This window comes from Antechinus flavipes, chromosome 1 (genome assembly GCF_016432865.1).
Source record: "Antechinus flavipes isolate AdamAnt ecotype Samford, QLD, Australia chromosome 1, AdamAnt_v2, whole genome shotgun sequence".
NCBI classification, from domain to species: Eukaryota; Metazoa; Chordata; class Mammalia; order Dasyuromorphia; family Dasyuridae; genus Antechinus; species Antechinus flavipes.
The window spans coordinates 289004833-289031194 of NC_067398.1; the positions used below are offsets into that span (position 1 = coordinate 289004833).

Consider the following 26362-nt stretch of genomic DNA (forward strand, 5'->3'; position numbering starts at 1 on the left):
TTTGAAAATGACCAGCTACCCAATTTCAGGGAATCCCTAATTTATGAGCAGTTTATATTTTTGAATGTACCAGATTATTACTGCTGGAGCCTTCCTAAGCTACAAGACCTGGGACCGATCTTGCTTTCTCTCTCAGGAAAGGTTTTACCATTGAATATGTTTTCTATCAGTGTTTTAACTATACTTGCCAATACCAGAAAAGTCACAATCTCTTCCTATTGTAATGCTGCCAATTACTCCTTTGGGACTTCAGTATATATATTCATACTCCCGCAAACATACTAGGGAAGTATGGTGCAGTGATCAGTGTTAGGTCTGGAATCAGGAAGACTCTTTTTCATGCATTCAAATGACCCTGGGAAAGTCACTTAACTCTGATTGCCTCAGTTTCTTCATCTGTAAAATGAGCTTGAGAAGGAAATGGCAAATCACCCTAGTATCTTTTTCAAGAGAATCCCAGATGGGGTCATGAAGAGTAATAAACTACTGAACAATAGCAATAGATACACCAGCCTCAGTTATTGAATTTAGTCATTTCCCAAGACTTATTCCTCCATCCCACACAGAGAATCATATCTTTCAAACTGTCAGCATTCACAAATGTTTCACTTCTATATTCATGAACTCTGAAATTCTGTTACCTGATCACAATCTGTTAATATTTCCCCTCTCTCTCTGCCTTTTCATCCTCACTGAAATCTATAATCTTTTTACCCTTCTTTCCTAGGCCATCATCTTGCTACTGGCTGGGGCAGGGAATGCAAGAGAAGAGGACAATGTAGAAAACATTTTTATCATTTTTTTAAAATCAGGCTTTATCATGTTGCTTCAGCCTTGCATCACTACCACTACCTTGTCTCCTATACACTATTTTGTCTCCTGTCACAATTTACCCATCTTTCACTGTATATCTTTCCAAGTTATGTTTTATTGGAGTGATTTGTCATTGGTTCACTAAGATGATTTAATTTTACTATTTTATTTTTAATGAAATGAGTAGTACTGAAAAGCGTATGCAAGTAGGAGAACTGATTTCTCAGAAAACTGATCAACACACTAATCTATATTTTATTTTATTTTATTTTTTAAAAATGGTTAAAGGGTCTCTATTTCTGAAAGTTGGTTTGCAAAAGGCAGGAATGTAGGCAAAGGGAAGAAAGAGTGAACATAGGGATCTGGGATTGCCCAAACCCACAGTCTCAATCTCCACTTAAGTCTGCACGTAAGATGGGAATCAAATCCAAAATTAGAAAACAAAACAAAACAAAACTTGAAGCATGCCTGCATTTTCTTTTTTATTTTCCCTATTTGTTTCTGAATTAAAGTTTTTAATAAGAGCATTCAGAAATGAGTGACAATCTTTTCTCATAAACCAAAATACCTTTAACCCCTATGCTGCTTAATGGAGCTAAAGAAAACCACAAAATTATGTTGATTAATCCACCAAAACTTCATGTTACATAACTTCAACTGGGCCCTCACTGTTGCAAGGCAATCTTTTTCTACCTCCCTAATTAATTCACTATCCCACTTACTCACTTACCACTGCAGTTCTTACAAACGTTTTCTTCCTTTCTCAAACTTCCCAAAGTTCCCCTTCCTCCCACCTCTCAGCTGAGAGCTTTGCCTCTTTTATTACTGATAAAAATTGAGGCCTTTTACCAAATGCTCCCTCTTCTCTTCTCCTCCTCATTGCATATTCTCCAAATGCCTCCTACTTTTATCTCCTCCCTGACCTCTGTCTCACATGAAGAGGTGGCTTTTTTCCTTACCAAGGAAAATTCCTCTACTTGCACAAGTGATCTCATTCTGTCCTGTATTCTTCATCATCTTCTCATTTATCTTTAATCTTTTTGTCTCTTCACTGCCTCTTAGTCATGCTCTTATCTTCCTTATCCTTAAAAAATACTCTCACTTGATCTATCCATTCCTGCTAGCTATTGTACCATATCTCTTCTCTTTTTTGTGGCTAAGATCCTTGAAAATACCTATCGGGGCAGATAGGTGGCACAGTGGATGGAGCACCAGCCCAGAAGTCAGGAGAACCTGAGTTCAAATCTGGCCTCAGACACTTAACAATTCCTAGCTGTGTGACCCTGGGCAACTCACAATCCCAATTGCCTCAGCAAAAAAAAAAAAAAAAAAAAAAGAAAAGAAAAGAAAAAAAGAAAATACCTACCATAATCAGTGACTCTGTATCCTTCCCTTCTGCTCTTAATTTGCTGCATTCTAGTTTCTAACCTCCTTATTCAACTAAAAACTCCTCTCTGAAAATACCAATAATCTTTTAAATGCTAAACATAGCATCCTTTTTTTTCAGTTCTTATATTATTTGACCTTTCTGCAGCCTTTGACATGTCAATCGTTCTCCTTGTTACCCCCTTCTCCATTTTTTATGATCCTTAACTATTCTATTTCTCCCCCCATCTTTCTTCTTAGCCTTTCTTACACTAAGTCATACTTGCTAGAAAGAGATAACGACTCTGTTCTAGAATCTCTTCTTTTCTTTTTATATAATATTTCAATTTTTTTTTTTTGAATGCTACTGGGACTTGCCCAGAGTCACATGGGCAGTAAGTGTCTGAAACCAGATCTGAACTCAGGCCTTCTTGACTCTAGGGCTGGTGCTCTATACACTGAATCACCCAGCTATCTTTATACTATTTCACTTGACAATTTCATCTACTCCCTTGAATTCAACTGTCATCTCTATGCTAATTATCTTCAGATCGATTTATACAGCTCTAACTTCTCTTTTAATTCCAGATTACTTATTAGATCTCTCAAACCACATTGTCCAAAACTGAACTGATTATCTTTCCCAAAGACCCTCTGCATTTCTGAACTTCCTTCTTGTTGATGGTTCTCAAATGTATCTTTCCTGCCACAGTTTCTTTGCAGACCTTCAATCTCTCATCTCTAACTGCTTTTCAGACATTTAAAACTGGATTTTTAGGTGACGTTGTAAGCTCAATATAACAAAACTCATTATATTTCTCCTTAAATCCTATCCCCTTCCTCCCTTTCCTTTTAATGTAGAGGACAAAACCATCCTCCCAGTCCCTCAGGCTCACAACCTAGGAGTCACTCTGGAATCCATATTATCTCTCACCTTGATCCCCATTTCCAAGCTATTGGCCACACCTACTGATTTCACCTTTACTACATCTCTTAAATACATCTTCCTTCTCTCTGACATTGCCCTCATTACTTCATGATTAGACTATTGCAGTAGCCTTATGGTAGATCTGTCTGCCTCAAATCTCTCCCTACTTCAGTCTACCCTTCATTCAATTGCTAGTGATCTTCCTATACTATAACTTCAGTCATGGCATCCCTTCCCCTAGTCAATCAATATCAGTGGCTTTCTATTGACTTCAAGATCAAATACAAAATGCTGTTTCTCTTCCTGTCTTTCCGATCTTCTTTCACCCTACTCCCCCCACATACTAGACACTGGTCTCTCAGCTATTCCACAAACAAGTGATATTCCATCTTTCTACTCTGGGCATTTATTCTGGCTGTCCCTCATTCCTGGAATGCTCTCTCTTCTCCATTCTGATTATTGATCTCCCTGGCTTCCCTTAAATCCCAATTATACTCCTACCTCTTATAAGAAACCTTTAGCAACTTAATTCTAAGACTTTTAATTTCCAAAGGGTGTGTGGGTATGTGTTTGTGTGAGTGTCTTGCTTTATACCTGTTTGTTTACATGTTGTCTCCCCTAACAGATTGTAAGCTCCCAGAGAGCAAGGACTATTTGCCTTTCCTTGTATTCCAGGACTCTACACAGTGACTCAGTACAGTAGCTATGTAATAAATAGTTAATGACAGACCAACTTCATCTCCACTGAGGTTCCTGATGCTACTACAACTCTAGCCTCATGCAACTATCATACTAATTCAATGAATCCCTGTAAAATGGCTCACAGAACTTGAGGTTTGGAGGGGACTTATTTAATCCAGCTCCCTACAAAAAAGGAATCCTCACTCTTCCATAGGAGAAAGCTCATACATCTTTTCCATGAAGATCTCTAAGGAAGAGCTACCCACCATTACTAGCAACAGACTATTTTTGCTTTTGGACAGCTCTGAATTTTTTTGTTCTTAAGAAGCCTCTGGAGAGAAAAATAACAAGTCTAATCCCTCTCTTATCAATTTAAACTGGGGTAGACTGCTGAGTCTGGAGTCAGATTGAAATGCAGTCTCAGACACTTAGAGACTGTGTGATACTGAGCAAATTACTTAACCACTGTCTGCCCTCAGTTCCCTCAACTGTAAAATGAAGATAATAATAGCACCTGCCTCACAGGGTTATTGTAAGGATCAAACAATAATTAAATCAACAATATAATTAATAAATGTCATCAACCTACAGAATGTATAAGTCTTAAAAAGGACCATGTTGCTAGTAATAAGCATTGGAAACAAGCATTCATTTACTTCCCTTGTGACAGAGCCATCAATTTAGTTACTTCCTCTTCTGAAGTGCTGTGGTACTATTTTGTCCCTTGTGGTTATCTTCAGGAGATTCTTTTTTTTCCCCTCCACTTGTTACGTTGAACCCGCTTCTGCTCTTAGAAGTTTTGCAACCTTAAGTTAAATTCTGTTTCCTGTGGTCGCCATTTTGCCTCCTCTCACAATTTGCCTGTCTCTTAACTGTGTATCTTTCCAAGGTATGTTTTATTGAAGTGATTTGTTGCTTAGTTAGATGATTAATTTTACTGTTATCTCTTTAATGAAATGGGTAGAACTGAAAAATGTATGTAGACAGGAAGACTTAACTGCTCTCTCATAAAATTGATTAACGTGATTAGCACGTTAGTTTTGGGTCCCCCCCAACTCTGTTTCTGAATTACAAATTGTAATGAAAACAGAGAAATTACTAAGTCTTTTCTCCTAAACCAAAGTACCTTTAAGTCAGAGTGTGAGCTATTCATGCTTTTAAATCAAATTTGGTGATGAGTTGTATTCAATTTGAATGTACTTGGATTAACCAACTTTTGATATATGATACAATTTGAATGTGAAAAATACTCTGTAAATATAAAGAACTGAAGATATATAGATATAGATATGTATATATATGGAGGTATGCATATATATTGTGTATATATGTACATAAATAAAATGTTTATATATATATATGTATATAAATGTTAAGTGTTAAGTAGTCTCATTCCTTCTGCAGATTTAAACCTGCAAAAGTATGTTCTGAGGTGGTAATTAAGGTCCTAATGCCATATGGCCAATGCTAGTTGGCAATGAACTTTAATAACAATTTCTCCACATCCTTGTAGTATAAGTAGAAGAAAGTTTCACTAAGATGAAGACTACATTAACATCGCTCCTGGCACAGCCTAACTTATTTCTGTACAAAGATACTCTCTGCGAACTTTTAGGATGCAGATTCCTTGGAGGCAAGGTCTATTTCATTTTGGTCTGAATGAATGGGAAAAAAAAGATGATTCAAGCACCAATCCTGAAGTCAGAAGGACTTGAGTTCAAATCTGGCCTCGGACCCTTAACCCTTCCTGGCTGTGTGACCTTGGGGATGTCACTTAACCCCAATTGCCTCAGCAAAAAAAAAAGAAAAAAAGAAAAAAGAAAAAATTACTATATACCAAGTGAAGGGGATAAAAAGATTTAAGAAGAGGCAATCTATGCTCTCAAAGAAATTACATCATAATAAAAGAAGATAACACAAATAGAGGAGAAGTGATCAAAGAAGTCATGTTTTTTAAAAATTATTGGAGAAATGTGCAGAGAAGAAGGTACCATTGCTGGTGGTGAGGGAGGTAAGGAGATGGCCTAGGCAGAGGAATGGATAGGGTGAAAGCATTAATTAATCAGTAAGTATTTCTTAAGTTTTAAGTACCAAATACTAGATCATATGCTAAGAGTGGGGGATAGAAAAAAGAAGCAAAACAACAATAACAACATACACACAAAATGCACACAAACAACCCCAGCCCATGCTCTCAAAAAGCTTATTATCTAATGGAAACATGGTTCTGTATTCCCACCTAGAAGACACTTAATAACTATTTATTTTATTGAATTTTGTTTATATCAGGAGAGATCTATATTTATTGAATTTGCTAAATATAAAAAACGTGAATGTTCTTTTTAGGGACTCCTAAATCATCATTCTGAGAGGCTTTACATTTGGAAGAGTACATATTTTTTCCAACACAAGCCAAGTGATATAGTACTTAATTTTCTTACAGAAAATGTATTAGAAGCTGCAAAAAGACTAAAGAAAATTTGCAGTCTCCAGAGGATCTTAATTTACTTATGTATTCTTTTTGCAATGAAAAGGTTCCTGCTTTATTGCTTCCACTCTTTGTTTATTTCAGCTTAGGACAAGGAGCATTTCTCCATCCTTGACTTTTATTAGAACAGTTTCACACAATGGCCATCATGATGACTTTTCCCCCCATCATGGCTACAGCTTCAAAATTATATTGCTTCTACTCCTTTACCTAACTCAGGAACAGCAAAATGTACAGCTGTCCAGAAGCTGTTATTTGATTTATTTAAAAAAAAAAAAAAAAACTAGCACAGCTTTCTTATTAGTCAAGTCACCATAAATAACTTCTTTCTGTTTTAGAAGCTCTTCTAGAATTTAGGTCCCTCTAACATAAATTGGTTATTTCATTAAAAAAAAAAAATTCCTTTACCCCATGTAAAAGAAGCAAAGGAACAGAGAATGCTTAATTCTTCTTTGCAATTTTGGAGCCACTGGGAAAAATAGAACTAAGGGGATCTTGACCTTAGCTCAGTAGCCACTCATGCACCTTCTTTTTGAAACTAACATGCATATCCAAATTCTTTAATAATGAGTCCTTTTTCTTGGGACCAAATTAATGAGGATTTAGGATTTAGATTTAAATTCAGAAGAGATCCCCAAGGACCATCTAGTCGAGTGGTTCCCAGCCTTCTTGAGTATGAGGCCCCCTTCATAACATTAAAAAAGTTCACAGATCACCTTTCAAATGATAACATTTGATATATTATTACTTTTATTTTCTCAAAATACATGACAGAAAGTTACAATGTATAATGATTTTAGATGAATGTGTTTTATTCATGTCAACAACATATACACACACTGGAAAAATACCAGTGTTTCTGTAACATTTTTTATTCAATTTATAAGAGGCATGTTTATTATTTGCATTACTGACTCATCTAATGAAATTAGTCCCTTGCAACAATCCTTCAGTTTCAAGGACTCTGTAGCCTATACACTGAGAATGCCTTAGTTCATTTAGTATAATCCCCTCAATTTATAGGTGAGGAAATTGAAGCTCACAGAAGTTAAATAATTTTTTAAAGGTCAAAGTGGCAGGGTTTAGAAAGCAGGTCCTGAGAGTAGTAATCCAGTGTAATTTTAATTAATGATTCTTTTCCATCTTTATCACTTTCCAATGACATCTCTCCCCTTTTCTGCTCCTTAGCTCCACCATCTCTAATTCTCTTTTGTAACAAAAATAAACATGCTTATAGATTAGCTCCAACTGATAGTATATTACTTGTTTCTCTTTTGTAAACCACAAAACTCTTTTGTAAACTATGCCAAGAGTAGGGAATAGTGTTTCACCATTAGCCTTCTGCAACCAAAGTTGACTAGAGTTCTGATGCCTTTTGATACTGTTTTCCTTTACATTATTATATTCATTGTATAACATTTTCTCTCAGTTCTGTTTACTTCCTTTTTCATCAATTTATACAAGTCTTCCCAGATTTCTGAGTTCTTCATATTCATCAAATTGCTTATTTTAGCTCTTATGATGACCTCTGTCCCCTCTTTGTCTGCCTACGAGCAGCTAGGTGATGCAGTAGATAAAAGTGAAAGACCTGGATTGAGGAAGGCTCATCTTTCTGACTTCAAATCTAGGCTTTTGAGACACTTCCTACCTGGGTGTCTCTTAAATAAGTCACTTGACCCTGTTTGCCTCAGTTTCCTCATCTATAAAATGAACTGGAGGGAAAAAAAAATTGGCTAACTACTTTGCCAAGAAAACAAACACACAAGGGGTCACTGAACAACAACTGCTTTAGGAATATCAATTTGGCAACTGTGTAGAGAATGAATTGAATTCAGAAAAGACTTGAACATTTCTTTAATTTTTTTAATCTTCCTCTATTTCTATAAAGAACATTTTGTGGTTGTTTTTGTATAAGGTCTAAATTAACCACGAGATATTTTTTGAATTTTATAAAAATTATATTTTTTCTCCTTGATAGGAAAAAAAGCTTTTGTTAATAATACATAGAAAGACTGATAATGTGTGTGGGCATGTTTTATCATCTATTTGCTTGCAAGATGAGGAGGAAAGGATGTGTTGTAATTTGACACGATTTAATTTAAAAATTTTTAATTGCTTATAAGTTTCTGTGTTCTTTCCTTCCATAATTTTGGCATTTTTACCTTATTAAAGGAGTCTTTCTCAATATTTCAGAATAGTCTATATGATGTTGGTACTACTAATCATTGTTTAAAAGTTTGATAGAATGCTGTTGTCATTTCATTGGAACCAGAGTTTTTGCATTTGGTAGTTGCTTTATAAGTAGTTCTAATTTCTTTTCCTGAGATTGAATTATTTAAGATCTCTATTTTATATTTTGTGATTTGTATATTTTATAGTTTTTGAAGATTTGTTTCCTTTATGTTCTTACTACTTAAGTAAAATCCTTTTCTAGTTTTTCATCCCCTGCAACAGATTTTGACATAGAACTATATCTCATCATTGTCACCTTTAGTTATGTTGCTAAGCATAGCAATGCAATATGAACAAATCTAACAAAATAATGTGTATAGTTTTTAATTTACATTTTTTAGATACATCAGGAAGCTAACACCTTTATTTTTCTCTCCAAAATGGTTCTGTGAGTCATCTTTCCAGTTGGCTACAACTTCCTCATGTCTTCTCATCTCATTTATAGTGAAAATGTCAATATTGACATAGTTTGGTTTCCCTAGTAACTGACTGAGGTGGTGTCCAGACTTTTTTGGTCTCCTTGCGGCTTAGTATCAGTTAAACTTCTCTTTGATATTTTCTCCTGTGATATTGTCTTTGAGCTCTTTAGCTATTGAATAAGAAGTTCAAATTAAGAATACAAAAAATAAGAGAACATTTATAGTTGGTCTCAAAACTGTGAATCTCAATATCTTCTGTTCTCTTTAGTTACCATTCTGCCACTTTCACTGTAGAAAGGCAAGAAGACTGTTTAAAATTGAGTATGTTTCTTTTTTTTTTTCTTTGGAAGCAACTGGAGATAAGTGATTTTCCCAAGGTTACCTGGCTAATAAATGTTTGAGGCCAGATTTGAACTCCCGAGACCCCATGACTCCAGAGCCAATGCTTTATCTAGCTGTGTCTAATTTTTTGTATTGGATGGACTCCAATATTCCTGAATTATTTCACTTGGTGATGATGAGCCTTTACTGATCCAAGAAAACTGACCCTTTGATATCAGGCACAGTTTATGAGAACCCTATTTGAAATCTTTCCAAATATATAGAACCTACAAGAAGTTACACTTTGCTTGGATAGCATTTGAGAATCTGCAATAATGTCCACCTCATAAAGAGACATCAGAATAGGACTTTTGTATACAATTAATAAGTCCCTGGAACTTTTTTTTTTTTTTGAGTTATGATATGTTCTAGAAACACTGGACCAGAATATGCAAGAGGTATTGAATAAGTCAAGGACAAAGTACCCCTCTTCTCCCCGTCCTCCCCTCCAGCTGATACAATGTGTTATTTGTTCCCCTAGGTGGACTCCCTCTATATTCTTGGGAGTTAAGAAAGGCACTAGTCAGTCTTCACTAGATTGAAAAACTGTGTGACTGGGACCCTTGTAAATAAACAGACGGTCCTATCTTCATGGTCTCGTATAATGTTCTTTTTTTCGGTTTGCTTGGAGGTCTCTGGGAGCAGCCTTCCTTTCAGTCCGAGTAATCACAAGTACAGCCAGGTGTTAAAGTCCAAATCCTTTATTATCTCTTTCAAAGTCCTATCTCCTTCACTTGGGACTTGGCTAGTTTTCTTAGAGGTCTACCTTTCTCCTTGGTTCTGAGAGCTTGAGCTCTTGCCTGTCTTCTCTGCCCTTTGGATCTCTCTGAATCCAAAGGTTTGTGCTTCAGCCTCCAGCCACCACAAAGGTGGACAATGAAATGAATCTGTCTCAGTCTCTGAGAGCTTCTAGTGCAGTCTTCTCTGGGCCTGAGAGCTCAGTCCCTGTTTATATGCTCCACACTGAGTATACATCAATCATTATATCACTAGGAAATCATTATTTGTTATAGGATTAAATCAGTCATACTGAATCCTGCTAAATTATCTCTATAAATTCTACTAACTTAGTGCCTTGTAAGAATCCTTTGTTTCAAGTTCAGAGTTCTGGCCCATAACGGTCTAGCAGTTCCTCAAAGAAAAGAATGCCACTTCTTACCATAACCTTATTCCTCCCCTTGGGAAGGGTTTCATCCTATTCCCATCCTTATTGTTTCTTTTATTCTGTCATACCATTTCCACTTAGGAGATCTCTGTTTCCTCCTCTTTCCTTTGTTGCTTGGCAGATTATCATTGTCCTACCTAAATGCTTTACCCAAAACTAAACAAAATATTTCACTTGAAGTTTGGCCAAAATAGAGTTCAGTGACTTTTGCTTTCCTTCTCTTGGAAACTATGACTTTTTTTTTTTTTTAATTTTTATTTAATAATTACTTTATATTGACACTCGTTTCTGTTCCAATTTTTTTTCCCTCCCTCCCTCCACCCCCTCCCCTAGATGGCAAGCAGTCCTTTATATGTTGGATATGTTGCAGTATATCCTAGATACAATATATGTTTGCAGAACCGAACAGTTCTCTTGTTGCATAGGGAGAATTGGATTCAGAAGGTATAGATAACCCGGGAAGAAAAACAAAAATGCAGATAGTTCACATTCGTTTCCCAGTGTTCTTTCTTTGGGTGTAGCTGCTTTTGTCCGTCATTTATCAATTGAAACTCAGGTCTCTTTGTCAAAGAAATCCCCTTCCATCAAAATATGTCCTCATACAATATCGTTGTCGAAGTGTATAATGATCTCCTGGTTCTGCTCATTTCACTTAGCATCGAAACTATGACTTTTCAGTAAAACTTAACTGTCTTTGCTCCAACAGCACAATGCTCTAGCCAAAGGAACTAATAGGCCCTAGATTATGGAATAATCATTTATCTACATGTGTTCTCCTAATTAAAATGACAATATTAATTTCTAAAAATATTCTCAAATAAATAAAGGTGAGAAAGGACAAAAGAGATACTATAGGATAGCAGAGGTCAGAATTTATACCCTAATGTAATAAGATGGGTTAGAATTACTAATACACAATAATTATTACATATTTTACATATAGAAAAATGTATAAAAATTATAATCTACATTTCCTACAGCAGAAGGTCTTAGCCTTTTTTGTGTCCTAGAAGCCTGTTTCATAAAAAAACAAACAAACAAACAAACAAAAAAACCATAGTTTTATGAAAATAAGCAGACACCAAAATATTAAAAATACAACTTTACAAGATAATTGTATAAATATGCATTGCCTATTTTGGATTTAACATATATATTTTACCATATTTAACTATATTGGATTACATGCCATCTAGGGGAAGATAGAAGAAGGGAAAAAATTGGAACAAAGTTTTTCAAGAGTCAGTGTTGAAAAAATTACCCTTGCCTATGTTTTAAAAATAAAAAACTTCAATAACAAAAATAACGATATTATCACCTCTGTTTTACAAGTGTGGAAACTGAGGCAAATAGAAGTTAAGTGACTTGCCTAGTCACATAGCTACAAAGTGTCTGACGCTGCATTTGAACTCAGGTCTTCCTAACTGCAGGCCTATTGCACCTAGTTGCTCTTTTATGGTATTTTGTGTAAAAAATCCAATTTCAACTTAAAGGACACTTTGACATTTTTACCTTAAAAATACCTTTGTATTTTTTATAAGTTATAGGTTTTTTTTTTCCTTCTTATTACCATGCCAGCCTCAATTTTATGATCCAGTGGAACCAGCAGATTTTGAAGGACTTCTGATGACACATTTGAGTAGCCTGGATGCAGAATTTATACAAGAGCTTGGAGACTTCACAGAGGATGATCTGGAGGTCATCTTTACACCAAAGGAATGTCGGACTCTACAGGCTTCTATGCCAGAGGAAGGGTAAGTCCTTTCCTTACCTCTTGTTATTACTCATAGAATAACAATATAGAGGTTCCCCTGAGGTACTGCATGAGTTAAGCCCAATTTGTTTCTTTTTTTTAAGTTCATAAAATAATCCACAGTTAATAAGACATACAGGAAGATATAAGTTTGTCATATAAGCCTAGAATTATAAGAGTTATCCTTTAAGGATAATACATAATCAAGCAAATCCAATACATATGTAGAAATTATGGAAGAAATAAACATTTTATATAGCACCTACTGTGTGCCATGATCTTTCCTTCCAAACTTTCCTCCTCTTGACAACTTCCACTCTTACTACTGAAGACATTATTATTCTCACAGTTGCTTAAGTTTGCAACAATAGTTATCTTTGGTTTATCACACTCATTTACCCTGCATGACAATCTGCTGCCACATCTTATTTCCACCTTCACAATGTCTTTCCTATATATTTTCTCTCCATTCAAATAGTCATCACCCTCATTCAAGTCTTTATCACATTATGCCTAGACTATTATAATAATCTTCTAATTATTTCAAATCTTTCTGCACTTCACTCCTTTTTCCTTTAAACTGCTAAAATGATTTTTCTAAAGTCTTGATTCTCACCAACCAATTAGGAAAACCTGAGTTCAAATGTGACCTCAGATACCAGCTGGGAGACTCTAAAAAAATCACTTAACCCTGTTTGCCTTAGTTTCTACATCTGTAAAATGAGCTGCAGAAGGAAATAGCAAACTACTTCCATATCTTTGCCTAGAAAATTCAAAATGAGATCATGAAAACTAAGACACAACTGAAAAACAATTAAAGCACTATGTTATTCAGCTATATTGGCCTTCTTTCTATTCCTCACATAGAATACTTTTTCCTAGCTTCTTTCAAGACTTTCAGATGAAGTCCCACTTTCTTCAGAAAATCTTTTCCAGTCCCTTCTAGCTGCTAGTGCCTTCCTTTCTGAGCTTTTTTCCAGTTAATAATTTTATTATGTTCCTAGTTATTTATATATAGTGACTATCTGATAATATATGCAGGATTCTTCACCTATATTCAGAAAGGAAGAAACAGTGTTGGATCATCTTTACCCCAAGTCTAAGATAGTCAATACAGTTAATCAGTGTTCATCTGCCTTTGAGTATTGTTTTTAGTTTTATTACAGTCATTATGTATTTCATTCACTTGGCTTTGCTTAGTTCACTATTCATACAGGTCCCTTCCTTCTCTGAATCCCTCACACAATGACACAATAATATTTCATTATTCATATGCCCCATTTTGTTCAGCATCTCTCCAATTAGTTCCTATTTTGTTTACCATTTTTCAATACCATGAGAAGTCCTACTACGAATATTTTGGTACACATTGGGGCTTTTCTTCCTGCCAAATAGTGGAATTGCTAGGTGAAAAAGTATAAACATTTAAGTGACTTTTCTCACAAAATTCCAAATTATTTTATGGGATGATTGAACCTACTCATAGCAATGTATTATTTGTTCTGCCTCCCACAGTCCCTTCCACATCCTATTCCATCTTTTATTGTCCTTGTTGCTTTGAAGTATTTAAAATGAATTCTCAGAGTTTTTCTCATTTTCATTTTTCTGATTATTAGTGATTTGTGATTTCAGTGATTTATTTGTATGATTATTGATTGTTTGCAAAACTTCTTTTTAAAATTATCTGTTCTTTTACTTTTTATTGTAGTTTAATTGTTTCCATTGTTTCCAACTCTTTGTGACCTCTTGTGGAATTTTCTTGGCAAAGATACTGGAGTGGTTTGCCATACTTCTCTAGTTCATTATAGATGAGGAAACTGAAGCAAATAGGATTGAGTAACTTGCCCAAGGTCAGAAGAGCTATATTTCAACTTTCTCACTCTTCTCACATCTCACCAAAAAAATTCAAATTGGAAATTGAGAAGTACTGCTTCTTACCTGTCTTTAGATTTTATTGAATTACAGCTTGATGGAATTGGAAGATACTTAGTGTACTTCTTTGCACCATCATTTTTTGCTTTTTTAGTTATCAAAATACACAATTGTCATTCACATTAGTGGGTTTAATTTGTAGAAAAATTTATATAATTTTGTGTTTTAAGTATCTTATTAGAAACAATATTGATAGGCAACTAAATTTGTTTAATAACTATATTTAAATTCATTTTGATGTATAAAATATTTAAATCTCTCCCTTTAAGTCACCATTAGGATTCATCCACATTAACTTTTCTTCATGATTGTAATTGGTTTGTAATCTATTCTTTTGTTTTGTATTTTTAATGTATTTTATTTCATAAAGATCTTTCCAAAGATTTTCATTCTTCATATTTGTTGGTCCCAATATCATATCATAGAATTTTGTTGCCTTAATGTCCCACACCTTACTTAGCCTTTGCTTCGTTATTGGACATTTAGGTATTTCCAATTTTTTGGTTTGGGTTTGTTTTTCTAATTAAACATAAGGCTGCTGTAAAAATCTTTGAACTCAGTCATTTTTTATAACATTCTCTGAATATATTCCAAACAACACAATTCTGGGGTCAAAGAGTTTGATTTTTTAAAAAGGATTTCATATTGCCAGATTGTTTGACTTCTTTAAAAATCATTTGTATGTGATATTTTGGAAGTGGTTATTTCCTGAGGAGCAGACAGATTGTCATCCATATCATTTGCTTTGTCCCATTGTCAGTCTATTTATTGAGCTATGAATTTAATGTGGTAGTTGCTATTATTTTTACTCATGGTGAGGAATCACTTACTTTTTTATTTCTTTTGTATAAAGGTTTATAGTTAATTTTTCTCAAAAGGAATTAATGGGATGAAAAGCCTGCTTGAAAATACTTTCAAATTAATTCAGGTGCTGCTTATGTAGCACAGAATATTTTATGAAATTTTAGAGAGGCAATTCATTTTTTTTAGTATCACTGTTTGGAATATCATATTAGCTATCTCCTCCTGAATTTGTAACTATCACCTTTTCTGATAATTAAAAAAAAAAACAAAGCATGCTACAACAGTCATTGCCAACCATCTGTTGTATAAAAATGTCTCAATATATCTTATGTTTAGGGCAGTGTAAATAGTGCCGTTTTTCTATAGTCATGCTTTTGTTACAAGAAAAATTAATTATTTTAATTACCAAGAATGTCAGAATCCTGAAGTATTTGGAGGATATTTCTCATGATAAGGCCTTAAGCAGCTTTGATGTGACCAATGAGATTTAATAGTTTCCAAACAAATGAAATGCTTGCCAGTTTCTCAAAGAATTAGTTTATTATATTTCTTCACAACTTTTTAAAGAAAGCAAAATGTGCATATTCTAGCAAGGCTTAGAATAGCTTGAAAGATTTCTAATTCAGTCATTTTTTTTTAAATTGAGTTGTTATAACTTTTAATTTTTTTTTTTTTAATAATTGGTTACAGTTTCTTTTCTCTGTTGTATACCAAGATGTCTAAAGGAATAAGTATAGTTTACATGGGTATTACAAACAAATGCATTCCTCTAAAGATGAAATAATAGTATGTCAGTTCATTAAGAAATGAATTTGGGGGAAAACACTGAGTTGGGTGACATTGTGTTTGTGGAATCATCTTATTCTCAGCCTGGAGATGTTTTTCCCCAAGTAATGACATGTTTTAATTTCATTTTCCATTTCCTCAGGGTTGAACTGGATCCTCATGTCAGGGACTGTGTTCAGACATATATTCGGGAGTGGCTAATCGTAAACAGAAAGTAAGTTGCATCTTTATGGACAAAAAGTGGAATCTTTTAGTTTTGTTCTTGTTTGGAAGAATTCTGAGGGATTCTTCCAAGCTACCACAGTAAAAAGCCTGAATGGAAAATTAAATTAACTCTTTGCCAAATGTGGCCCTAGTGTTTCTTCTTGCTCTAGGTATTTAAAATGCCTAGTGTTCCAAACTAATAGATATCATTTAAACAACAGTAATGTTTAATGTTTAAAAACAAAACAACAACAACAATAAAAAAAAAAACACTCAGATATCTATCTTCAGTTATAGTGTATGTAGAAAACTAAACTTTGTTTTAATTCCAGCCTTAGCCAGTTATTAGCTGTGTTAGTCTGGGCAAGTCATGTCACCTTGTTTGCCTAGATATCCCCTTGAATTTATACCTATCACCCTTTCTGATAATTAAAAAAAACAAAGCGCACTACTTTTTAGTTACTGCCAAACAGTCTGTTGTGCGAAAATGTCCCACTGTACCTTGTATTTGTATTCCTATCATTTTTAAATGAGGGAAGATTAAAAAGATCTCCAATGGTAGATTAAAATACCCTTGATAGGAGAGTATCCTCCATTTTCCTTATTCATATATTCATAGAGCTGAAAGAAATCTTAAGAGGTCATTTAGTCTCACCTCTGAGACAGAGAAACTGAGGTTCTTAAATTGCTGAAAGTGATATAGTTGATGAATGCCAGACTTAGAATTTAAACTCAGGTTTTCTTCTGACAAAAAATCCAAGACTCTTTGTTAAACCAATGAATCACAAGTATTGACAATGAATTGTAGTACTCGAATTTCAATCAATTTAAAGAATATTTTAATAGACCAAGTGGAACATTTCCATGTTATACTCATTTCTCAGCAATCCGGTAACTAACTAGGTGGTGCAGTAATAGAGCATTGGGAATCAGAAAGACTTATCTCTCTGAATTCAAACCTGTTAATCTCTATGTGACCCTAGGTAAATAATTTAACTGTGTCTCAGTACCTTATCTATAAAAAAAAAAAAAAGAATTAAAGAAGAAAATGGCAAACCATTCTAGTTAATCTTTGCCAAGAAAGCCAGATAAGATTCCAGGTTCCCCCAAAATGGGGTCACAAAGAGCCAAAAATGGCTGAAACAGCTTAACAGCAATGTTCTCAAACTTTAAATAAATTGGTAAATAAATTAAATAAAAATTTCACAGAAACATTTCTCTTAATTAAAAAATATGAAATAATTCTGAGTCATGTGAGCTGCCTCTGTGTATACAGACATCATCTGAACAGTTAACAGGCTTACTTACCAAGAGATACAATAAATGTCATTGTTAATGTTCAGCATGCAGGGAATGTGTTGACAAACAAATGAAATTAAATAAGTTTTTATGTCTTTAGAAGAGACAAGTCTTTTTCATCACAATTCCCACAATGCAACAAACCCAAAGAATTTATTTGTTTGTATAATGTGGGATACCATTTCCTACTCATACACTCAGCAAGTTAAGTGAATGGATGAATTTTACTCTAAACAGGTATTCTGTATGTGCTAGCATTGTGTAATATTTATAAGTATTAAAAATTTTGACTTTATGGTATTCCTATCATTTATAATTGAGGGAAGGTCATAAAAATGTTTCCAGTGACAAATTAAAATCAAATGTCTCTTAAGTACTTCCTTGATTAGGAGACAATCCACCATCTTCCTTATCCCTACAGAATCATATTTCTATTTTTAACTTACTACAATAGTATTTTGCAACATTATTTTGACAGAGGTATGGACTTCAAGTACATATATATATATATATATATATATATATATATATATATATATATATATATATATAGTCCCAGAATTGGTTAGAGAGTAGAGTCACAACAGAGTCCATTTAGGTCAGAAGTAGTGCCCCAATCTCTCCATTGATGCCTGTAGTGTTCTTGATTCAGTTTTCTGAAGGTGTGGAGATAGCCTTTGTTTCAGCAGATTAATCACCACAAGAATAGCCAAAGTATAAGCTGAAATGCTAATGTTCTTATTTAATTTTTTAAAAAAGGAATTATTTTATCTAATCTCAGTAATTTATAGAAAATTAAATAAAAAAGAATAATAGCAGACTTAATGAAAATTTAATAATGTTCAGTCATTGTTCTACATTCAGACAGCAAGCATTATTAAAATAGTGCATGCTATGTGCTAAGCACTGTTTTAAGAAGGATATACAAAGAAAAGCAAAAATAGGTCCCTGCCCTCAAGGGATATACATTCTAGTGCAGATGTAAATAGGGACATAAAATATATTCTGGATAGATGAGATTTGGAGTAATGTGTTTGAGGAACAGAAAAGAGCCCAGTAGCTATATCATAAAGTGTTTGGAAAGGAGTAATGTGTAGGAGGGTAAAATATCTGGAAGGGTATGAAGGAGCTTATAAAGAGCTTTGAATGCTAAACTGAAGACTTTTATTTGTTCCGGAGGCATAGAGAGCTATTGGGGATTTGAGTGACATTGGCAACTCAGTGAAGGATGGAAAGGGAGAGACTTGTGAATGGGAATCAAATGTTATTACAATATGTCCAGCTAAGGAGTGATGAAGCACTGAAGTGATTGTGCAAGTGAAAAGGAGATGTGTGTGTGTGTGTGTGTGTGTGTGTGTGTGTGTGTGTGTAATGTAAAGGTAGAAATATCATGACTTGGCAATAGCTTATATATACCCTATGTATTGTGAATGAAGAGTTAAAGATGGACACTTTCAAGATGTCAGCAAGGGTTGTGAACATGGGAGGATTTTGGTGTCCTTGACAATAAGGAAGAGGGAAGAGGTTTTGAGAAAAGATAAGGAATTCTGTTTTAAACATGTTGTACATGACATGTTTTTGAGATAGCCATTTCGAGTCTAAGAAGTATTTGGTGAAACTGACTATAATTCATAAAAGAGACTAAGACTAGATCTTTAAATAAAGAACCATCAGCAAGTTCAAATCATTGAACTTATGAGATTTGTGGTTTGAATGCCAAATGTACATTTGCCTAAAGAACTATTTTACAGACAACTCACGCAAGATAAACACTCACATGGAGGACAGAAAAAGTAATACAAAGATACTCTCAAGATCTCCTTGAAGAAGTTTGGAATTGATTGGATGACATGGAAGACACTGACATAGGTAGACCCCGCATGGTATTCTTGAATCAAAGAAGGTGCTGTACTTGATGAGTGAAGCAAAGTTGCAGTAGCTCAAAAGAAACATAAGGTGTGCAAATTTAGAGAGATCTCCACTCCAAATGTTAATATGGATTATTTATGCCCAATCTGGGGTAGAGTCAAGTATCAGTCTGATCAGCCATAATTGGACACTCTGTTCCTTGACTCCAACATAATGAAGTCACTTTGGTCTTTCGAACTACAGACAACAACCAACCACCAACCAATGGGAGCTGATGAGATCATCAACTGAAAGAATATTGAGGGAGAAGAAAAGTATGTTCAAGACAAAACCTTTGCAACCATCCTTGCCTAGTGAGCATGATATGGGTAAACAACCAGAAGAATAGAATGAAAGAAATGCTAATCAGGAGGACTAGCAGTATCACAAAACCCTGGAAAGGAGAAGTATCCCATAGGAAGGAAACTGTAGTGTCACACTGCAAAGAGGTCGGAGATCTGAAGGAATAAGAAAGGGGCCTTAGATTTGGACATTTAAAAGATCACTTCTAATCATGGAGAGAACAATTTGAATGATGGAATCAGAAGATTGGTTGCTGTGGGTTTAGAAGAGTGAGAGGAAAGGTTGTGGAGGGAGCTGAGTGCTATATTTTTATTGTTCTTGTTGTTGTTTAGTCATTTTTCTGTTGCATCCAACTCTTTGTGATTTTATTGTTGGATTTTCTTGGGAAAGACACTTGAATGATTTTTTTCCTTCTCCAGCTCATTTTACAAATGAGGAAACTGAGGCCAACAAGGTTAAGTGATTTGCCTGGGGTCACACAGCTGGTAAACATCTGAAGGCATATTTAAACTTAGGTCTTCCTGACTGCAGATCTAGTGTTCTATCCACTCCACTACCTAGCTGCCCCGAGCATAATAGAAAGCCAAATCTGCAGTCAGAAAGACTTAAGTTCAAATATTGCTTCAAACATATACTAGCTGGTTCTGAAAAAGTCACATTCCCCCTCCTCAGACTCAGTTTCCCACCTGTAAAATGGGGATTATAATGGTATCTACTTTATCAGGGTCATTGTCAGGGTCATATGAGGTAATAAGTGTAAAAGCTTTCAGCAAACTTTTAAGTGTTATATAAATGTTAGGCATAGTAATTTTTCCTTGGGCCATTTCAAAACAGGGTCTTTAAAAGCCCAAAACAGAAAAGATGAAAACAACCATTTTTCTTTCACAACAACAACAAACAATGCTAATACTCTTTTTTTGTTTCCAAAAGCTATTATTTCACACACACACACACACACACACACACACACACACACACACACAGAGTCATACACACGTAGACACACACACACAGACAACAGATGCACATGCATACACACAAAGACACACTCGTGCATATATGGACACACAGAGACATACACACACTATATTAGGTGCTAGGCCACCATGCTGTGGGATGCACATTATTTCCCTTTTGATGTGAATAGAATGATAGATGGGCTTTGAAATGTAGAAGGTTTAAATCTTGCTTTCCATGCTGGGGTCACACAGACAAGTCATTTAACCTCTCTTAGTTTCTTCATTTGCAAACATGTAAATGATTATAAAACTTACCTCAGGTTTTATTATTTGGCTCAAGTGAGATAAAGTATTTCCTTCTTTTTTGCAAATCTTGAAGCAACATATGAATGTCAGTTATTATTTTTATCTTGTTTAGTGGTCTTCATTTAGAAATAAGTCCTGGAGCAAATCACTTTGCTTTTATAGATAAACTTCTGCAGATCTAATAATAAAACCTACTTGTAAGGTAGGTTTTATTATTATTTCTACTTTACAAATGAATAAACTATGTCAGAGGGATTATGTTACTGTGGTTACACAAGTAAGCATTGAAAGCAAGATTTAAGCCCTTCCAATTTCAAAGTCCATTCTATTCACTGCAAAAAGAAGATAATGAACATACCACAGCATAATGGTCTGGGACCTAATATAGCATCGACTCCAGTATGGAACATGGTTAGACTGTTCTTCTCTGATAAGCAATTTAAATTAGACCCACAAGTTAGACACAACCTCAAGGAAAGATGAGCATCATATTCAGTGGAACAGAAGATTTCTTGTCATCAAATGCACAGACATATGAATCGAATGTTGATGGAATAAAGTCAAAGCAAAAAAATATTCTGAAGACTTCAAAAGAGAATTGGTGTTAGCCTTAGGTGTATCCAGGGATGCTGTCCCAGGAATATATTTGTATCCATAGGCACACATAAGCAAGAGAACATGTCATAAATTGTACAACTTTGATAGTTCATCCTCTTGGAATCCATTATGTCCTCAGAATATACTTAAGTGTTATCTAACATCAGGCAGTTACATTCTGATAGATGGTTTCCCACACCTATCTCCTTATTAATAGAATTCCTTGATATTTTTAAGGGATAGTCCTTTATTTTTTGCCTTTGCTATCTGAGAGAAGATACAGATTAGCCTAAGGCCCCTGTGGTTTTTATAATAATTAAATAAACACCTATTAAATACCTACTATGTGCTAGTATCTAGCCCATAGTACTAGGCCCTACAGATCAAATGATGATGACCATACTATTACATTTTTGGAAGGGACCGTAGATGTAAACCCCTACATTTTGCAAATGAGGAAACTGAGACCCAGAAGTATTAAGTAATGTCTAAGGTCACAAAGGGTGTGGTGGAATTTGTTCTTTGATACCTTTTCATCATATCACCTTATACCTTTTCTGTATTCTAAGGAGAGGAAATGGAGTGACCAAAGGCATAAAAGTGAGAATACACATTATATGTTTGAAAAATTCAAGCACAAAGGCAAAACCATGGCTGAGCTCAAGGAGCTGACATTCTATTAAGGGAAACAACATGGTCACAGAAAATTATATAAAAATATGTATAAGGTAATTTGTAGGGAAGAGAGGGCTCATATCCAATATGATGGACAGTTTAACTACCTTTTAAATCTGCTGAGTCATATGGAGGAAAAAGAAAGCTTATAAAATCATTGATTTGAACAGAAGGGAACTTTATAGGCTACCTAGTCCCACCCTCTAATTTTAAAAATGAGGCAACTGAGACAGCCCAGACAAGTGGTGACTTGCCCAAGAAGCAATTATAAAAGGCAAGATTTGAACCCATATTCTCTAAATCCAGAGTCAGTACTTTTTCCCTTATACTAAAGGAAGGAAGGGAAAAAAGGCTCTTAATATGCAAAGACAGAACTACACAGAAACACAAAATACCTGTTATCCTTTTTGGATGGTATATTTTTATGTTTGAAGTATTTGTTTAACTTAGATTGAAAATCCCCCTAGGCAAAGACTACACTTTTTAATAATTTGTACGGCATTAAAGTATGCTATGCATGTTTCATAAATAATAGTAATCAGTTCAGCATGAATTTTGAAAATGAGAATAAGAATTATTGTTTTAATGACTTGTATCATGAAATAATTGAAGGTTTATTTCTTCATCTTCAGTTTTAATTGTTTTATTATGGATGAATTTTAGATGACATCTTTTAGATGACATAAAATGTTTTTAATATAGTTATTTCCTTTGCCAATTCTTGCAAATGGACAAAAAAGTGATTAACTTCACTATGTACTTGGTGCCTTAGTAGAAGGTTGAATTCTTAAGTAATTAAATATGTTTACATACTATTTATTCTTGGTGCATTATCTCCAGTGACTATGAAACATTTCATTATGGGCACCATCATAAAATCCCCTCAACTTTCCGTCTTTCATCCTAGGTGATTAAGGCAATTCTAAAACAAGGTCACACTCAAGGAGAGCTGGGATGCCAAGGAATATGGTATCATCTGTTTTATTACTCCATATTTTACTCCCAGTGAACTGGTAAACAATTAAAATTCAAACACATCACTGCATATAATTCAGTTACTCCCAAAATGTCATAAAAAATGTGTCTCCCTGATCAATAATTGCTTATTATGATATATGGTTGTTGTGCTGACTGTCAAGGTGCTTAGCTATTTGATTCCTAAAAGTTGGGGGAAATAAACTGAGCAAATCAGCCAATGAAACTAGAAAGAAATCATAGAATCACAAAACTCAAGGGGCTTCAGCAGCTATCTAGTTCAACCCATATATTCAGGGAATCCTTGCAGTAACATTCCCAACAAGTGATTATCCCGATTCTTCTTGAAGATAGCCAATGATGGGAAACCACCACCCCATTTCAAGGCATCCTATTCTATTTTGGACAGGTCAGATTTTTATTGACATCAAATATATACTTGCCTTTTCACAGCTTCTACTCATTCCTTCTGGTTCTACCATTTGGGGGCAATTAGAACATGTCCAATCCCTCTTCTGCATGGAATTCAAATACTTGAAAACAGTTATCACCCCCATCCCTGCATTTTCTCTTTTCCAGGTTAAACATCCCCAGTCCTTCTAGGACATGGACCCAACCAAGCCCTTTCACCATACAAGTAGTTCTTTTCTGGATTCTTCAGTCTAATTAGTGTTCTTAAATCTTGACATCCAGAACTGATGACTATTATTTATGTAGCATGGATTGCAAACTTTCCTCTTTCTTTCTTCAATATCTTTGGAATATAAGCCAAGTAGTTTATTAATATTTTGGGTATAATTCAGATGGCTAAAGAAATACATAACTCCACCAATAATATACTATTGTGCTTTCCTGCAGACTCTCCAACACTATTTATTTTCCTCTTTTAGCTGATGGATTTATGGAATTGTCACCAAATGTAAGAAAGTTTTTAGTTCAAAAGAAAATAGCTATGCTTGTGGAAATCAAGAAGTTATACTCATTTTGGGGGAATTGTTTTTTCATTACACAGTTTACTTACTTCTCCTCGTATCTGAAGGACTGGTAATAAATAAAACCTTGACACTGGTTTCAGACACTTGAGGTTTCAACCGACCATGGAGGTAGGCCATAGGAACTAATTTTCTGAGTTGGTATTTTGAGATAACTATATTTGGGATCTTCCTGAGTGACTCATTTTTTTCATATTCATAGTCCCATGTCTTTCAACCTTATTCACTTCTGGGAAGTAATTTTACTAATTATTAGAATTATTCTACCCAAGGATCCAGGAACCAAATGCAAAAACAAAATCAAATCAAAAAAACACCAGAAATAAAAGTATATCAAGGTTGATTTCAAATCATTAGCCAAAGAGAATTCATTCAACAAACATTTCTTGAGGATTTACTATGGGTAAAATAATATTATAGGTTCTGGATACAGCACAGCTCCTACTCTAAAGGTGCTTACAATTAAATAGAAGAAGAAAAGGGAAGTGAGGTAAATGACCCCAATATCTTGGATTAGATCTAATAAAATGAAATACTATAGGGCTATATGGATTTTTTTATGCCTGCAGACACTCTGAAATAAACACATTTTATGAGAGGGAATAAAAAAAGACACAGCTCTTAACTCTAGCTTCATGCAGAGTCTTTAGGCTATTTTCTGATTTTTTTATTTTTTCAAGATGATTCCTTTTTGAAAAAGCATGTGATACCTTAAGTTACTCAATTGCCATCTCAGTGTTATGAGCCTTGAGACAAGTAAGTGGTAAATTTCTAAGCTGGAGAAAAGGCTTCTCTCATTCATTATTTACTTAGCCAAGTCAAAAGTTCTGAATCCAGAGTCAAGAAACCCTGAATTCAAATCCTACCTCACATATTTATTAGCTGAATAATGCAAAGCAAAGTCTCTTTCCTGGATCAGTTTCAGTTTCCATATAAATGAGGAACCCTATCTTGAAGGGCTGTTTTGATGAGCAAAGAAGATAAACTTTAATTTGTTATTGTTGTTCAGTTGTGTGTTACTTCCACCCAAGGTCATACATTTAGTAAATGTTTAAGGCCACATTTGAACTTGGGAAGATGAGTTTTCCTAACACTAGACAAGGAAATATTATCCATTGTGCTGTTACAGCTGTTCCTGTAAACCTTAAAGCTCTCTATAGATGCTAGATGCATGTCTTAAAACTTGTATTTTCTCTCAAAGAAGCAAGAAATGTGTTTTCTTTCAAGTCAAATAATAACTAATCAACTTTGTGATTTGGGATCAGTGTAACATTTTAGACACAGGTTCAGATGTGTGGTTTTTCCTATTTGGTTTCCGTTACAGCCTTGGTTTCATTTTTCCCCAAACATGTTAGATTTTATTTGAGTTTTCGGGTTTTTTCTTCTTCCACCTTCAGAAAAGGTTTTAATACACTCACTCTTCCTGCAACCACAAAGACAGCCTAACACAGAAAAACAAAATTCAATGTTGTCTAAACTTTACGAGGAAGGTTAGCTTTTAAGATGCTAACTAGAGTTTTAGGAAATTCTACATTGAGGTTATACCCTGAAAATCTACCTTTAGATTTTCATTCCCTTTACCTGCACCGTGTCCTGCCGCCACTATCCCCTTCCCTGGCCCACTATCTTGCAACTTCTCACACATGTAAGTAAAAATCACATTCTTTTCTCCTCAGTTTAAGTAAGTGACAGGAAGGAAGTTAAGCTAGAGATTCTTTTATCACAATATATGCATTTTATAGCTTTTAGGATCCTGGTCTAGGGCTGAAAGGGATCTTAAAGACCATCTAATCCACTCTTGCCATCATCCCATTTTACAGATGAGGAAATTGAGGCCCAGAGAGAGATTAAATGACTTTCCCAAAGATATAGAGGTAGTATTTCAAATAGTAAGATCCCAAATAGTAGGATTTCAAATCAGATCGTATGACTTTGCCAAAATGTGGTGATCTTTTTCTTTTAAAATAATATAAGATGAATGGTTCTTTCTGGGGGAGAGGGCAGGTTTCTTGGGAAGGTTTTCTTGGAGCAGCCTTAGTATCAGTTCAGATCAATAATTACCCCAAATGCAGCCAGCTGGTAAAAATACAAATGTTTATTTCTCCTTCCAAGTCTTGTCTCTTTCTTTGGGCCTGGATAGCTAGATTCTTAGAGGCCTACCTCTCTGCTTGGTTCCAAGAGCTCCCTCCGAATGTCTCCAAATCCAAAGGTTTGTCCTTCAGCCTCTGCCTCTGCTTTCTTCAGCCTTCAATCCAGCTCCACTCTTCATGTAATTCTGCACTATGAGGGGGCAAAAGGGAGGTATGAAAAGGGGAGACCATTAAATGGCTTGCTTGAACTAAGTGTCAAAACAGGAATTTGAATTGAGATTATTTCCTGACATAGGAATACTTCATT

The 26362-nt window shown here is 34.7% G+C and overlaps 1 protein-coding gene across 4 annotated transcripts in view; it reads left to right on the forward strand.

Moving 5' to 3' along the window:
- Nucleotides 1-26362, forward strand: part of DOCK8 (dedicator of cytokinesis 8) — a 312124-nt gene that overhangs the window by 81032 nt on the left and 204730 nt on the right. The window contains exons 1-4 of one of the 4 annotated variants that reach the window (XM_051962346.1): nt 55-4676; nt 5301-5798; nt 12051-12226; nt 15890-15961. In XM_051962346.1, the coding sequence (XP_051818306.1) occupies nt 12099-12226; nt 15890-15961 (200 nt within the window). In that variant the 5' untranslated portion in view covers nt 55-4676; nt 5301-5798; nt 12051-12098. The other 3 variants (XM_051962351.1, XM_051962341.1, XM_051962333.1) reach the window with 3 other exon arrangements.